General features: G+C 48.9%; 1 protein-coding gene across 1 annotated transcript in view; it reads right to left on the bottom strand.

Moving 5' to 3' along the window:
- Positions 1–13,090, bottom strand: part of Cfap221 (cilia and flagella associated protein 221) — a 74,665-nt gene extending 61,575 nt beyond the window's left edge. The window contains 5 exon segments of the mRNA XM_028893947.2: positions 2,031–2,129; positions 2,299–2,385; positions 6,999–7,099; positions 10,768–10,953; positions 12,804–13,090. Of these exon segments, the coding sequence (XP_028749780.1) occupies positions 2,031–2,129; positions 2,299–2,385; positions 6,999–7,099; positions 10,768–10,906 (426 nt within the window). The 5' untranslated portion in view covers positions 10,907–10,953; positions 12,804–13,090.
- Positions 13,091–15,299: the final 2,209 nt, after the last annotated feature.

Below are 15,299 nucleotides of genomic sequence, written 5' to 3'. Positions count from 1 at the left end.
CTAGTTTGGTGGCCTTGAACAAGGCCTTTGATTTCTCCGGGTTTGTTTTGTCCTCAATGAAGTGGATATAATCATTTTTTCCCTTGAAGATGTCTTTAAAAATCAAAGCAGGCTGCGGCCTTAAAATACAAAAAGTACTGTGTCAATATGGACTATCTTTATTTGCCTTATGGAATGTGCCCCTGGGACTCCACACCCCAGCTTTGTGACTCTGTATGAGGTCACATAACTGCATATGGGGCTATAAAATATTTGGTAATAGTAAAAGGTGTCTAAATGCACAAGGACCCCAAATTAACTTGAAAATCAAATGCATGGTGAATGTTTGTTACTGAGATGTTTCTAGTATACTCGCCCGTGGTTCATCACTCGATGTCATTGTAGCCTTGGTTCTGAATATGGGACATGTACACTTGGGTGCTGTGACTCCAAAGGATGACCGTCGAGACTGTCTGAAACACTTGGGCTCAGAGTCAAGACTATTGCATGCTATTAACTGTGGGGTTCTTCTAATTGTACATCTGAAGTAATTCTGTTCTTATAGGAACGTAATGCTTTAATCATGGAAAATGCGGACTTCGTTTTTATTCTGTTGCCCCTGTTCAGTGATGTTGTCTTCTTCTTTTCTCTATTACTCCTTGGCATGTATCAAATTAGTGGATCTTTGGAGTGTATTATGTCAGAATATTCAGTTTTTATGCATTTGCTTGTTTTTTACTTTTATTGTATATGTATGTAGTGTTTGCACACGTGTGTCAGCACGCACACCTGTGAATGCATGAGGCGGCCAGAGGAAGGTGTGGGTGCCCTGCTCTGTCATTCTTTGCCTTACTCCCTTGAGACCAGGTCTCTCCATGAACCTAGAACTAGGTAGTCCAGGCAATCCTCCTGTCTCTTTCCCAGCACAGTGCTGGGGATACAGGTGTGTACATTCATGCCCAGGTTTTTACCTGGGTTCTGGGGATTTGAACTCAGGTCCCCAGACTTGCAAAACAAGTGCTTTACCCACAAAACTGTCTCCCTAGCCTTGACTTTACTTCTTATACAAGGTTTGGCTATATAACCCAGGATGGCCTTGAACTTGAGACCCTTCTGCCACATCCTCTTCAGTGCTGAAACTACAGGCATAGGCCTTTTAAAAACGAAATTCAAAGGGAAACTATCTTTAAGTCAGAGCTTACTATATAAATTGTAAGTAATAAAAAAAATTGAAAGAAAAAAGAAACTCATTTGCTGCCGCTAATTTGTAACCTTTCACTGAATGCAGCTGACTTTGCAGCTTCTGAACTTCCAAGACTAGGGCCTGTGACCAAAAACGAAAGGTGAGTGAGGTGACCACGGGAGTTGCGGACTCAGGCTGGAGGCCGAAGGGTCGGTGAAGAGATCTGGGATAGACTCCCGAGGGCTCAACCTGTGCGGGTACCTCAGGTCACCTCTCCAAGGCCTCCCCGTCTGTGGATGTTGCTGCTGGAGTCTCGGGCCAGTCCCCGGTGTTTACAACTACAGAATGGGGCACCATTTATTTCCTAGCCCTGCACTTAAAGGAGCACATAAAAGTCACTGGACAAAGCTTTCACGGGGCCCCAGCACCACAAGATAAACGGAGGCCTGGCACACACCGCGGAGGTTTGCAGGGCAGTGTCCTGGGAGTCCTCCCAGGTTTGCTGTGCCTTAAGGTCTTCCTGGTTGGGATGCCGGCACAGCTCTGAGCCTACAGCCTCATCTACCACTCAAGAGAGTGCTGAGGGGTCATCCTGGCTCTGTCTTCTTCCTTTCGGGATATGATGTGTTAAGTGTCAGGGGAGACCAGCAGGATGTTTCGGGAGCCTGTCGGGATCACCATGTCCAAATCTCTTTCCAGTTAGGAGGAAGGTGCAGCCGAGGACCATCTAGTTCCCACAGCACTGAAAAACCAAGGTCCTTCTAGCTCTCCTTCATCCTCCTTCAGGATATGAAGTGTACCCCCCCCCGCCCCACCCCATCCCACACACACATCCCAGCCCAAAGGATAGCTTCTTCCAGAAACTCACCTTACAGTGAATGCGGATGCAGTCGTAATAGTAACGCCACTCATCTGGAGAAAATGTAACCGTGACCATGAGCGACAAGCCTGGGATGAGGCGATGCTCCTGGAAGGCAGGGAGTCTGTGTCGGGACAGGCCCCAGACCTGACGGACAGCAGCACTCGGGGTGGGGTGGGATGGAGGATGCACACACTCCTGACCCGGCAGGCCCGAGACAGAAACCACCACCCACCCCACATCCCCCTCAGCAGGGAAGGTGACCCAGGGACAGTACCTTCTTCTCATAGGCGATCCTGAAGTATTTGGTCTGCGGTGGTAAAATATGAAGGTGTGTGTCTTCATCTGAAATATTGGCAATGTACTGGGGGAGATGAAGGTGAGTTAGAATTGGACTTATTTACAGATTCATCTCTTCACTGCTTACACCTCATCTTTATTACAAAGAGGATTCAAGGACACATGTTATTTTCAACTTTTTAGAAGACGTGAAATACGGGGTGGGAGGTGGCTCAGCCAGGGAAGTGCTTGCCTGGCAAGTGCGAGGTACTGAGTTCAGATCCAGCACCCACGTAAAACTCTGGGTACGGCCGCAGCAGCTGGACCTGGGGACCCCAGTGCTGGGGAGGAGGTGGAGAAGCCCTAGGGCTCCTTGACCAGCAAGCCTGGAAGAACGGATTAGCTCCAGGTTCTGTCTCAAAAAATATGGTAGAAAGACACCCATGCCCTCTTCTGGCTTGTGTATACACATGGGTGCATGCAATCACATACACATATGCACACGCACACACGCGCACACACACACAGAAAGAGAAAGCAGAGAGTAGCAATTAGAAAAAATGGCTTTTCCTATCTTCTTAGAACATGTGTGTTATACATGTGCATTTATGTACATATGCTTACATGTAATATAATGTTTAATATGATCAGTAGCACACAACTTTAAAAAGACATATGATGGCTTTTAATTTAAAGTTCTAGATTATCACTTGGTTATCACAAAATGATTTGTTAGGACCGGAGAGATGGCTCAGCAGTTAAGAATACCTTCTGCTCTTACAGAGGATCAGAGTTCAGTTCCCAGCACCCACACCAGGAGGCTCACAATGCCTCTAACTCCAGCTCCAGCAGATCCCACACCCTTTTCTAGACTCCACAGGCACTAGCACTCACATGCACAGACCCCCTCACACACATACAACACACATGTAAATGTAACCTGTACCTGCAGCCCTGGGGATACAAAGCCCTCTTCTGACTTCCTGAGGGAACCCACACACATGTGGCATACATTCACACAGACCATTCTCATATATGAATAAATAGATAACTAAATGATCTTGTTGATTCTTGCCTAACTCTTGCATTCATGGCCAACTATGACTATAATAAATAAACTAACGCTCAGGTAGGATGCACAGTGCCTGTATGTTAAGGTCCCGCATCCCTCATCCTGAGGAGAAGACATTGCTCGTCCTGGCCTTTTTTGAGAATCAAACATCTTGGGAAGGATGGAGTCCTTAAAAGCTGCAACAGGGGGATGAACAGAAAGCCGCAGGGCACTGCTCATTACAGGTTAATGAGTTCTGTCTGGGCCCACAACCACACTGGCTGTTTCCTAGGCAAAGTGATGGCTTATTTATTGATAAGTGTAATTTCTGAGACAAAAATATCAGTACCCTAAAGGAGAAAAAAGAATGTAAGCATTCTTGAGTTTTGAAAAATCAAAACAAAACGAAGATCATTTAAAATTTCCAAGTAGACTGAAGCACTGATATTAATATTCATGCAAACGGAATGCTTCAAGCCTTACATGACTCAGTGTTAATGAACATACACTCGATCATTCCACTTGTGGGCAATTTGCATAGTTTCCTGTGCCAAAACCTAGTAGAAGTCCTTGTCTCATCTATTACAAGAATGAAGACCACCTCAGCAATCTGACTACCCACATTCCAGAAAATGTCTCCCTCACTCTGAGGGGATGCAATTACCATGAACCGTCCTGAGGGACCTCAAAGGTGTCTATGCAGGGTTCAATCTCCTTGGAAAGAAAAGGAGACTCCAGTTGAACAGAAGAGCAAACTACCAGAAACTGGCTGCTACCTGGACCATCTGTAGCCTTGCCCAGAACATGGCCAAGGCCGGAGACTCAGCTTCCACTTCAAGATGAGCTCCAAGTGTGCCCAAGCCTGTGCCCACGTCCCCATCGACACCACCATTCAGAACAGGGGATCTCTTGGTTTGAACGGCAGGGTTTGGGACAGGACAGGTGTTGCATGTTCAGTACATCAAGCCCAGAGTTAATCCTTGAAGGAAATGATATTGCACTTGTTTTGAGTTCAGCTGCTTTTACTCAGCAAGCCACGGCAGTTACAAGCAAGGATATGAAACAGGTTTTAGATGATGTCTGTGTTTCTGAAAAAGAAACCACGCAGCAGGCTGATGATGGCGACCGTAGGTACCCTGCTGCAGAGTCCTGGAATATAAGAATGATTTGGGATCTCTTTTTTGGCATGATAAAAGACTTCTGTTGATTTGGGGCGGGTAGAGAGGAAACCCTAGTAAAACAGAACAGTTAAGCGTTCTCCCCTTGTTTGGCAAGAATCCTTTTGAAATTAGGGCCGCCCATATGTGCATGAGTGTGAGGTCATCTACTGAGGCATAAACAACCTGCAGTTTACACACCTCAGAAGAAAACAGACTCTCCCTCCGCTAGCAGCCGCCAATTGCCAGTAGCTCCCCAGCTAGGGGTGGCGTCTCATCGGTCTTTCCCCGAGCCTTGCCGGCATGTTGACTGGCCTGATCTTGCGAAGGTCTTGTGCAGGCAGCCATGGCTGTGGTGAGCTAAGTGCAAAGCCAAGTCCTGTCAGAATGCTGTACTTCATAGCGTCTTCCCATCGCCTGGCTCTTACGTCCTTTCTGCTCCCTGCTCATTACCGTCCTCTGAGCTCTGCAGGCAGGGAAGCGGGTCCATACAGACGTCTCTTCTGCGGCTGAGCCCACACACTTACTTATTCCCAGCTTCTAACAGTTATGAATGCTTTTGATAAGAATCTTAAGGCAAATGCTTTGGGCTTCTGTTTAGCTTTACTGATGGGGACAGGAAGCTGGCTTTCCCAGCGTCTCCCAGAATGCTAGTAAGATGAAATCATGTTGTATTGTTATCTACTTCCTGTTTGTTTTCATGGCTGGTAGGATCATCAATGTGATGCTTTAGACGTCACTCTGCCCTTACTGTATGAGTCAACTACCAAGCCAACCTTGTCTGAGAGTGACTTCAGAGTCTTCCCTTTGCCAGGGTTAATTGAGTGTCTTCTGTGTGTCGAGCATTGCGCCGCCGGGCGCTGAGGAAGTAGCCATGTAGAAAAAAAAAAAAGGCAGGCATGTGGCTGCCCTCCCAAAGGGTGCAGCAGAGTGGAGACTTCAGATCTCAAAGATTTTATCTTCAATGGTGTGTACATGTATGCCTTTGTGTTTGTGCACACGCATGTTGGTGCCTGTGAAGGCCAGGAGGATGTGTGTGATCCCACGGAGCTAGAGCTACTGGTAGTTGTGAACTGCCCAACCTGGGTGCTGGGAACCAAAGTCAGGACCTCTGCAAGAGCAGTAGGCACACTTAACTGCTAAAGCATCTCTCCAGTCCCCCACCCCTGGCCGCTGTTCATGTTAATATCTGAATCCCACCCCACAGGGTGAAAAAGAACAGCAAAGAGGTGCCATGCCTAAATCGGCCATTCCGGCAGAGAGAATGTGTACACTGGAGTGACCACCGTCTCCTCCCAGACCTAGACACATCTTCTCTGGGCAGGCTTGGCACCTGGCCAGAGCAGGTCAAAGGCAGCCCTGCCTGGGCGTCCTAAGAAAAGGATATCATCTTCCCTAGTACTGGAGGAAGACAGTCCCAACCTCTCACTCAGTATCCCGTGCACTGAACAAGTGGACTAAACCTATGGAATCGGGAGTTTCTCTAGATGCCCCGTCCACAGGGCTGCTGGGAAGCCCAGACCCTGGTCTCAGTGGCACAGGAGGGACTCGGTTTTGGAAAGAGAGCCGAGAGGGGACCCTTGGCAGAGTGGAGTTAGTTTATTCCGGGACACTGATGTCCCTTTCTAACTTCTCTTCAAGGAACTGCCTTTCTGAGTAAGCAATCTCTCTCTGTGTGTCTCTCCCTGTCTCTGTCTCTCTCTGTGTCTCTCTCTGTCTGTCTGTCTGTCTGTCTGTCTGTCTGTGTGTGTATTGTGTGTTCAAGCACTTGTACACATCTGTGCATGTGTGTATGGAGGCCAGAGGTCAACCTTGGGTGTCTTTCTTAATCATTTTCTAGTTAATTTTTAATTTTTTTTATTTATTTGGAGGGTGAGCATGTGTCGTGGCACATGTATGAAGCTCGGACAACTCCCCTCACTCTGCCAAGGAGATCTTGGGGATCGAACTCAGGCTGTCTGGGTTGGCGGCGGCAAGTGCTTAACCGGCTGAGCTATCTTGTTGGCCCCACCTTTAAAATCATTTTTATTGCATTTATTTACTTGTGGGGGGTGGCGTGTGTCATGGCTGCTTATAGAGGTCCGAGGACAAGCTGTAGGAGTTAGTTTTCTCCCTCTCCTGTGTAGGTCCCATGGCTTGAACTCAGGTCGTCAAGCTTGTTGGTAAGTGCCTTCACCCAGAGTCATTTCACTGCCCGCCGCCATCGTTTTTTTGAAACAAGAACCCTCACTTTTACCTGGAGCTGGATTCACCCAGTCTGGTTGGCCAGTGGGCCCCCTTATCCACCCGTCTCCACCTTCCTGGCAAATGGGCATACAAGCCCATGCCACCAAAACCCAGCTTTTTAACAGGGTGCTGGGGATGGAACTCAGGACCTCAGGCTTGTGCAGCGAGCCTCTCTGCAGCTGAGCCATCCCCCTGGCTCCTGCTCTGTATCTGGATTAGCACCACAGATGCTCCCCCGACCCCATGCCCTTAAGAAGTACCTACCAGAACCTGTTCATGTTGTTTCTCTATCTCATAGCCTCCAAAATGGACTATGCCTGGTCTGGCCTGGATGGCCTTGTTGTTGAGAAGCTTGGCATAAACCTCTGTAAGAGAAAGACAAGTCTGTCGTGAGCTATGGAGAATACCGCACTGAAGAAGGTCTTACTGGTGGGGGCTGTCTTTGGTTTAGGGCACTTTAGGCACATGCAATGTGCAGACAGTGGATACAGCCTCCAGTAAGATGGATGGTGAGTCCCAAATAAACAATAAACTGGACCGTCTCCTTTTCTATTAAAAAAAAGATTTATTTTTATTTTATTTGTTTGTGTGCATGTGTGTGTATCTCTCTGTCTCTCTCTCTGTCTCTCTCTCTGTCTCTCTCTCTGTCTCTGTCTCTCTCTTTCTCTCTCTCTCTCTCTCTCTCTCTCTCTCTCTCTCTCTCTCTCTCGTGTGTGTGTGTGTGTGTGTGTGTGTGTGTGTGCCTGTCGAGGCCAGAAGGGGATGCCAGATCCCCCAGAGCTGGACTTCCAGACAGCTGTGAGCTGCCTGATATGAGTGGTGGGAACCGAACTCAGGTCTGCAAGAGCAGCCTGTGCCCTTGAAGGATTGGCCTTCTCATTATCCTCTCCTTTTCACTTTTGTTCAGACACGCTTATGACCTATTACTCATTTACTCCTACCTCTGTCCCGCGTGTCTGTGTGTGTGTACTTGTGGGGGTCAAAGGACATCTTCCGGTGTCAGTCTTCAGTAGGCCAGGCTGGTTGGCCGGCGAGCTGCCTGTCTCTGCCTCCCTAGTGCTGGGATCACAACCTCATATCTGACGTGCCTGTGGAAAGCTCCCTCCTGAGTGAGGACCTACAGACACGTGCTACCGCGTTCCTTCCTGCGGTGCTGGAGTCAGGGCCTCAGGTGTCAGGCAGGGCACTGCCAACGGGGCGCCATCCACTGCAGCCATTTTTTAATGCTGCAGTTTTCTTTGGTTTGGGGTCATAAAGCAGCATGCTGTCTGTGCTCCTGCCCAGAAATGGTCAGGTATACCAATGTGTCCTTGACAGTCTTGAGGTGACAAAGAGTGACGCGGAACCAATGCAGTTCTGAGGTTTAAGGTGGGGCTTGTAGGCTCAGGGTATAAATGCTGGGGGGTGGGGTGGCTAGTTCTAACTGTGAACTTGACATAACCTACCATCACCTAGAAAGAGAGTCTCAATGACTGTCTAGAATCTAGACTGCAGATCAAGTCGGCCTGTGGGCATGTCTTCAGGAGACTGTCTTGATGTGGGAAGACCCAGCCTGAAACTGGAGGCACCATTCCCTGATTTGGAGGTCCTGGACTGTATCAGAGAGCACAAGCATGCGTTTCTCGCTCTCTGCTCTTGACTACGGGTGGGACGTGAGTGGCTGCTTCAAACCCCCGTCTTGATTTCCCTGCTAAGATGGACTGTGACCTGGAACTGTGGACAGAAATAGACCCTTCTCCTCTGAGTTGCCTTTGTCAGGGTGTTTGACCGCAGCATTGGAAATGAAACCAGAATGGGGTTACTAAACGTGAAGATGCAGAGCTGGCCATGGCTGGCCACCAGCTGAATGTCACCTCCTTCCTCACAAGGTGTCCACTTTGAGTAACCCGTGGGACCTCCCCACGTGTCAGCTGCTCCAACAGTGAAACAGAACTAGAATGTTTTCAGGAAGCTGTTGTAGGGCCGCCAGGTGAAACTCATGCAGATCGATGGTGACCCTCTCCCATCAAGCCGCAGGATTCTCCCAGAGTCTTTCCTGGTGGGCGACTTGTGTGGCTTGTCCTGGGGATGAGTCAGACATGACATGTGCACTGCAATGGTGTCAGGTCAGACAGCTCAGGGTAAGGTGGGAAAGAGAGACAGGGAAACCTAGGGAGACGTGAGAAGGGAGGGGGGCCCCCTCGCCCTGGAGTCCAGTTGAAGCAGAGACCCCCTTTACAGGGAAGGGACTGTGGGAAACCCCTTGCACAAACCTAGTGGTTTCTTGTTTTACTTTATCAGATTATAACTCCGTCTAAAGAATCGCCAGAGTCACCCTGAAATCTCATCAAAAGAGAGAGCCAAGGAAAGAAAAGAGGTCTTAGCAACCTTTTGAAATGTAACCTGAGAGCCACCAAAATGGTCTATACACCTAATAAGGCCATTAATTACAGCTGTCCCTCCAGGAGCCTGCACCACACTGGGGTACATGTTACTCCCGGGGACTTTCTCGGAGAAGCTTGCATCAACAGCTTCCCATCTGTCTTTCTGTTTTCTGCTGAGCGCCTCTCTTTCTCTTAACCCTTGTGCCTAAGCCTTTATCAAAATGTATTTAATAAACCCGGCTCTGCTTCCTAAACTGGCTAGTTCTGAATTTTTTTTTTCCATGTCAAAGAAATGAATCCTGGTTTGGCCCAAGTGAGGTCGCTGGAAGATTAGGGGCGCTCCCCAGGCTGCGAAGGGTGACCGTGTAGAGCCCTGTCTCTGTCCCCTCATGCCGAGCAGAACCGTCACTTTATCTGGCATACAGAGAGTCCCTGAGTATTCAAGCCGGATGGAGATGGGTGTAAGGGAAGTCAGTCAAGGGGGAGGAGACTGAGGTGAGGAGTGTGGTGGTCCCAAGAGCTGCTGAGGATGGAGATTGCCTGTGGGGTTATAGGCAAATATTAGACACTGGAGGGTGCTCCCTAAGGTTGCTCCGTGAGGGTGCTCCCTGGGATTTCCAGGTTCTTGCATCCCAGAGCAAGGAATTCAGTTGTGCACCAGGACGTGTGAATGGTGGTAAAACGGAAATGGTTTATTGAGAGAAAAGCACTTTAGGAGACAGAAGCAGGGCTGGAGAAAGGTAGGAGGTTCAGCGGTGAATGGTGTACCCGTATCCTCACATCCCAGTGTGCTGTGCTCTGGGGTCATCTGAGTGGCCTTCACACTCTGCAAATGCTTTACTACACATCTGCCTTGGTGGAGAGTAGTCCAGTCTTTCTCTGACACTGGATTTTTATTCATATGTTAACCGTGTGTGTGTGTGTGTGTGTGTGTGTGTGTGTGTGTGTGTGTGTGTGTGTGTAGAATGTTGGCTGTCAACCACTGTCCACATTGTTTTCTAAGGCAGGGTCTCTTACTGGCCTGGCAATAGCCACTTAGGCTGGGGTGGCCAGCCAGAGAGCCTCATTGATCCCGACTCTCGGGGATCCTCTTCGGTGCAGCTGGGGTAACAAGTGTGCACCACTACTCATGTCCTTAGGCTCCTCAGACAGGCACTGACTCACTGGGCTCTCTCCCCAGCCTCAGGCTCTCATCTTGCCTTGCTTCCCATCCTACTCTCCTTAGACATGTGAGAGAAAGAAGCCATGGAACTTGGGGATTCATTTACACCACAAAACCCTATTCTCTGGAGGCAAAGAGAAATGGCCCAATGGTTACAGCACCTCAGCTCTCCCAGGGGGCCAGAGTGTGGTTCCCAGCATCCACACTGGATGGTTTACAGCTGCCTGTGACTCCAGCTCCAGGGGATCTGATGCTTTCTTACAACCTCCATGGCCACCCACACATATGTGGCTTATACATGCAAACATACACATAAATGAAAATAAAAATATATGTTTTTAAACCTGCCATGTAAACAGTTAGGTCTAAATAGAACTACCGTTCTTAATAATAAAAACTGTTATGAGCCTATAAAATGATACAGCTAATCAGCACCCACAATTCCAGCTTCCTGGGCCCTGGATGCCTTGGAGACGTAATTCGCAGACAAATGGCCGCTGCCACTCACTGGATTCCAGGAGGTGGTTGGGCACTTCCGCTCTTTTCTTGGGCTCCTCCACCAGGCTCTTCAGGAGGATGGAGGACACCTTATCGCAGGGTTCTTCTGCATTTCTTAGTTCCTGCATGGGCGTTTTCACAACTGCCATCTTCTCGTGAAAAATGGAGCTGTCCTTCTAGGGTCAAAGGTCATTTCCTGGGGAGAAAAATGGGAGTGGTAGACTCATCCTGAGAAATCACGCACACATTTCTTCTTGGCTTTTGACGAACGTACCTCTTGTCCCGTGCATGGTGTGCTGGGGCTCCAGACCTCCCTGCTCTCACGCTGCATTCCCACACACGGCTGTCTCATTAATCATTTGACATCACACACCATAACCCAATATGGCAACACACTCCAAACTCTCTCATGGCTCTTCAGAGCTTTTCTGAAGTATGCTTCTGGGATGCTTTGTGTGTGTGTGTGGGGGGGGGGTTGGGGCTTTCAAAGCCTAATAAGTTTGGAAAGTATCTGGTTTCCTTTCTGTTGCTATAACAAGACATCCTGACAAAAAGCAGTGCAGTGGGGGGGTGGGGGGGGGTTATTTGGGTTTACAACTCCAGATCGTCAAGGGGAAGTTGAGGCAGGAACTCGAACAGCTAGTCACTTTAACATCCACCGTCAAAGCCGAGAGACATGAATGCTCCCGTGCCACCTGCTTTCTGGCTTTCTTCACTCTTACACAGTGCACAGCCTAGCCTAGGGCATGGACGGTGCTGCCCACCACAGGCTGAGCCTTCTCGCATCAATTAACAGTCAATCTGCAGATCCCCACAGGCCAACTAATCCCGATTTCCTTGTGAAGACCCCCTTCCCAGAGGATTCTAGACTGTGTCAAGCTGACAGTTAAAAATTCTTCGGTCTGACGTGTCTCCACATCACATTCAGAGATATGTGAACAAGGGCCCCTTCAACTTTTTGACGTGGGCGAGACACAGGCGTTCCTAAGTCAGCTCCCCTGTCTGCTAACAGGTGACAGAGAGGTAATGAAGCCTGCAGGTGGCCAGGTCGCACAGACCTGGGGCATGCCAGGAACTCTGGGGGTCCCTACTGTCCTTGACAGTCACTGGAAATTCCACTTTCCCCATAAACACTGATTCCCAACCCCTTCAGCATTCTTTCTCAATTACTATTTTATCAGTCATTTGGCATTAATAATTTATTTATTGCCTTGAAATAGGACTTTATAAATGCCACATTTTTAAAAACTTTATTATTTTGTGTGTGTGCGCGCGCGCGTGGTGGGGTGCAAAAGTGTACCTGTGGCCGTCAGGGGATAAACCTGGATTGGTTCTCTCCTTCCACTGTTATGTGGGTTCTGGGGATTGAACTCAGGCTTGCAAAGTAAGCACATTTACCTACCGAGCCATCTCCCCGGCCCCAAGCCCCACATTTTCTATATCAGACGTAACTGTAACTCTTAACTAGAGGCCTTTGCGCAAGCCAGGGAGGGGGCTGCTCTGAGAAGCCCCTGAAACTGAAGGTAAAATCAAGAATGAATGTTTATGAGTTTTGCTTTTGTTTTTCTTGGGGAAGACCCCGGAGAACGCAGAAATACAGGGAGGCACACGGTAGCGGCCTAACAATCATTTTCAGAAATAAGTTGTTCTGTCTTCTCCCCTGCACCCCCTCCCAGGAGCAAAGGCGGCTTGCGGCACAGCTTAAACCCTCCTCCTGCACACCTGCCTTCCAGTGCGGTGCCCCACTTCACCCCTCCAGGCCCTGCAGCACTGGGTCCCACACAGTCCCCGCCTGGATTTCAGGTAGGGTCAAGTTGGGCAGGGCCTCCCCCTGGCTAATCCCCTCTTCCTTTAACTCCAACCCATGCTAAGGGTTGGGTAGAACGCAGACTTTCCCACTACCCCCCATCATTTCTTTGGGCCCCCACCCCGACGCCCGGCCCAGTCCCAAGATGAACACCTTTTGGACACCTGCCTGGGGTTCCCCCGTTTAGCAACTCAGCGGTCACCATGAGACACTCAAACCCCAAGTCCCGGGCCTCTTACCCTGCAGATGATAGTTCCGGGGCGGGGCGGGATTCGGGCGGCGTGCAGGAACCTACTCAGAGCGTCGCCATGACAACGTGGACGCATTCCCAGGATATGCTGAGGGACGCGCCCAAACAGTCCGCAAACTGGGGGGAAGTTGGGCGGCTCTGTTTCGAAGCTAGGGCTCTTAGGGCTCTGAGCAGTGTGCAGAGCCTGAGAAAGACTAGAGAGAGCCTCTTAACTACGTGGAAAAACAGTGGATTCCCCAGAGGAGCTGAGAAAGTTTGGCGACACCATGGACTGGGGAGTCTGACGGAGCAGATGGGGGCCGGGCCTCCCAGCACAGTGGGCGGGGCCTCCTACAGTACATTCTGCGCCCCACCCCACCCTCGGTTTCACGCTTTGGTTTATGGTAAAGTTTATACACTAGCAAAGGTAGGGAGAACTAAAAAGAAGTTCTGCCTCCCCAGCTGCAACCATGCAATCTCAGCCAATCAAATTTCGTCTGTACTTTCTATTACTTTGAAGACATTCCCACTTGCCACTTTGTATCCATATTTTTTTTAAATAGTGTATCTTTTATTTGTTCTTTGACAATTTTATACATGCAAACAGTGTATCTTGACGATACGCACCCCCAGGCCTGACCAAGAGCCTTCCACACATCCCCTCCCCCTCCACTTTCTCTTTTGTGAATAACCCACTGATTCCAACTAGTGCTGCAGGGGAATGTTGACTGATCTTGTTGACTTGACCTTGTGCAGGTATGGTGCGGATAACCACAGCTGCAGGGAGTTCATGGGCGCGATGGCCGTGTCGCCCCAGAGGCCAGCATTTCACAGCCTTCCTCCCGTCCTCTGGCTCTTACAGTCTTTCTACTCTCCTTTGATTTTCCTTGAGCATTGGATCAGAAGCGGGGTTGATACAGATGTTCTATGTTCTATGTAGGCTGAGCACTCAATAGACACATAACACTGCGATCAGTTGTGAATCTCTGCAGTGGGCTTCTCTGGCCACGGTGGAGGACTGTGCTAATCTATGGGTATAGGCATAAATATTTAGAAGGCCGACTGGCAACATCTGGTTTAGCGAAACCACAGTAGTAGGTTCTTTCCCAGAGCATGAACCTCACCAGTTTTTGACTAGGTTTGAAGTACCAGGCCTGGATCCCTACTTGGGGAGAAGACTTCAAATCTAATCCCAAAGCATTGGAAGTTTATAAAGTCCACTCAGGATTCCCTCTTTCCACATGCTCTTCTGGTCTCTCTCCCTTCCTGTATGACTTGGCACTTGATGTTATTTACAGCCGTATGTGATAAGACTCCAGAAGACTCAGACTTCCTACACATTGTCGACTTCCTACATCTGCTGTGCTGGATGCAGCCCTTCCCCCACCTGCAAAGGTTCATTGATTTTTTTTTTTTGTCCACTTTTCCCCTTCTCCTTACCATCAATACTACCTATTAAAAACCTCATCTTGGGACTGGAAGGATTGCTCAGTGGTTAGATGTGCTCGCTTCCAAGTGAGAGGACCTGAGTTTGATCCTTAGACCCATATGATGGAAGGAGAGAAGCGACTCCTGCAGGTTGTCGTCCTCTGACCTCCACGTGTGTTTTATGGCATGAGTGCATGTGTGAGCACGTGCGAGCACACACACACACACAATTAAAATAGTGTCTGTCAACACTGGCATTAGGGAAGATTCACTTTCAACCCTCCTCATAACTTTCCCAGCCACAGAGACTCTTTTTTCTTCTTCGGGTTTTCATAGACCTTTTTCCCACACCTTTTTTGAGTCCAGGTCTCATCTAACCTAAAATGGCCTAGAATTCTTCATATATTGTAGTAGACTATTTTAAGGTGTGTTCCTTTTGTTTGTGTTGCATTTGTGTAATTCTGTGAAGCTGTGTTCCTGTGCCTGTCCAAAACACCTGATGGTCTAATAAAGAACTGGCCAATAGCGAGGCAGGAGAAGGGATAGGCAGGGCTGGCAGGCAGAGAGAATATAGAGAAGGAGAAATCTGGGAAGAGGGATTGGAGCTCTAAGATCTAGGAGCCAGAGAAGGAGGAGGACATTAGGGGCCAGCCACCCAGCTACACACACAGTAAGCCACAGAGTAAGAGTAAGATACAGAAGGAAGAGAACAGGAAAAGTCCAGAGGCAAAAGGTAGATGGGATAATTTAAGTTGAGGAAAGTTCGCCAGAAACTAAGCCAAGCTAAGGCCAGGCATTCATAATTAAGAATAAACCTCTGGGCTGGAGAGATGGCTCAGTGGTTAAGAGCACTGGCTGTTCTTCCAGAGGCCCTGAGTTCAATTCCCAGCACCCACATGGTGGCTCACAATCATCCATAATGAAATCTGGTGCCCTCTTCTGGCCTGCAAGCATGCATGTAGGCAGAACACTGTATACATAATAAATAAATAAATCTTAAAAAAAAAAAAAAGAAAGAAAGAAAGAATAAGCCTCTGTGTGTGATTTATTTGGGAGCTGGGTGGCACCCCTCCCCCCA

The sequence above is a fragment of the Peromyscus leucopus genome, chromosome 15 (assembly GCF_004664715.2).
Source record: "Peromyscus leucopus breed LL Stock chromosome 15, UCI_PerLeu_2.1, whole genome shotgun sequence".
NCBI classification, from domain to species: domain Eukaryota; kingdom Metazoa; phylum Chordata; class Mammalia; order Rodentia; family Cricetidae; genus Peromyscus; species Peromyscus leucopus.
This window is presented reverse-complemented; position numbering and strand designations above follow the sequence as displayed.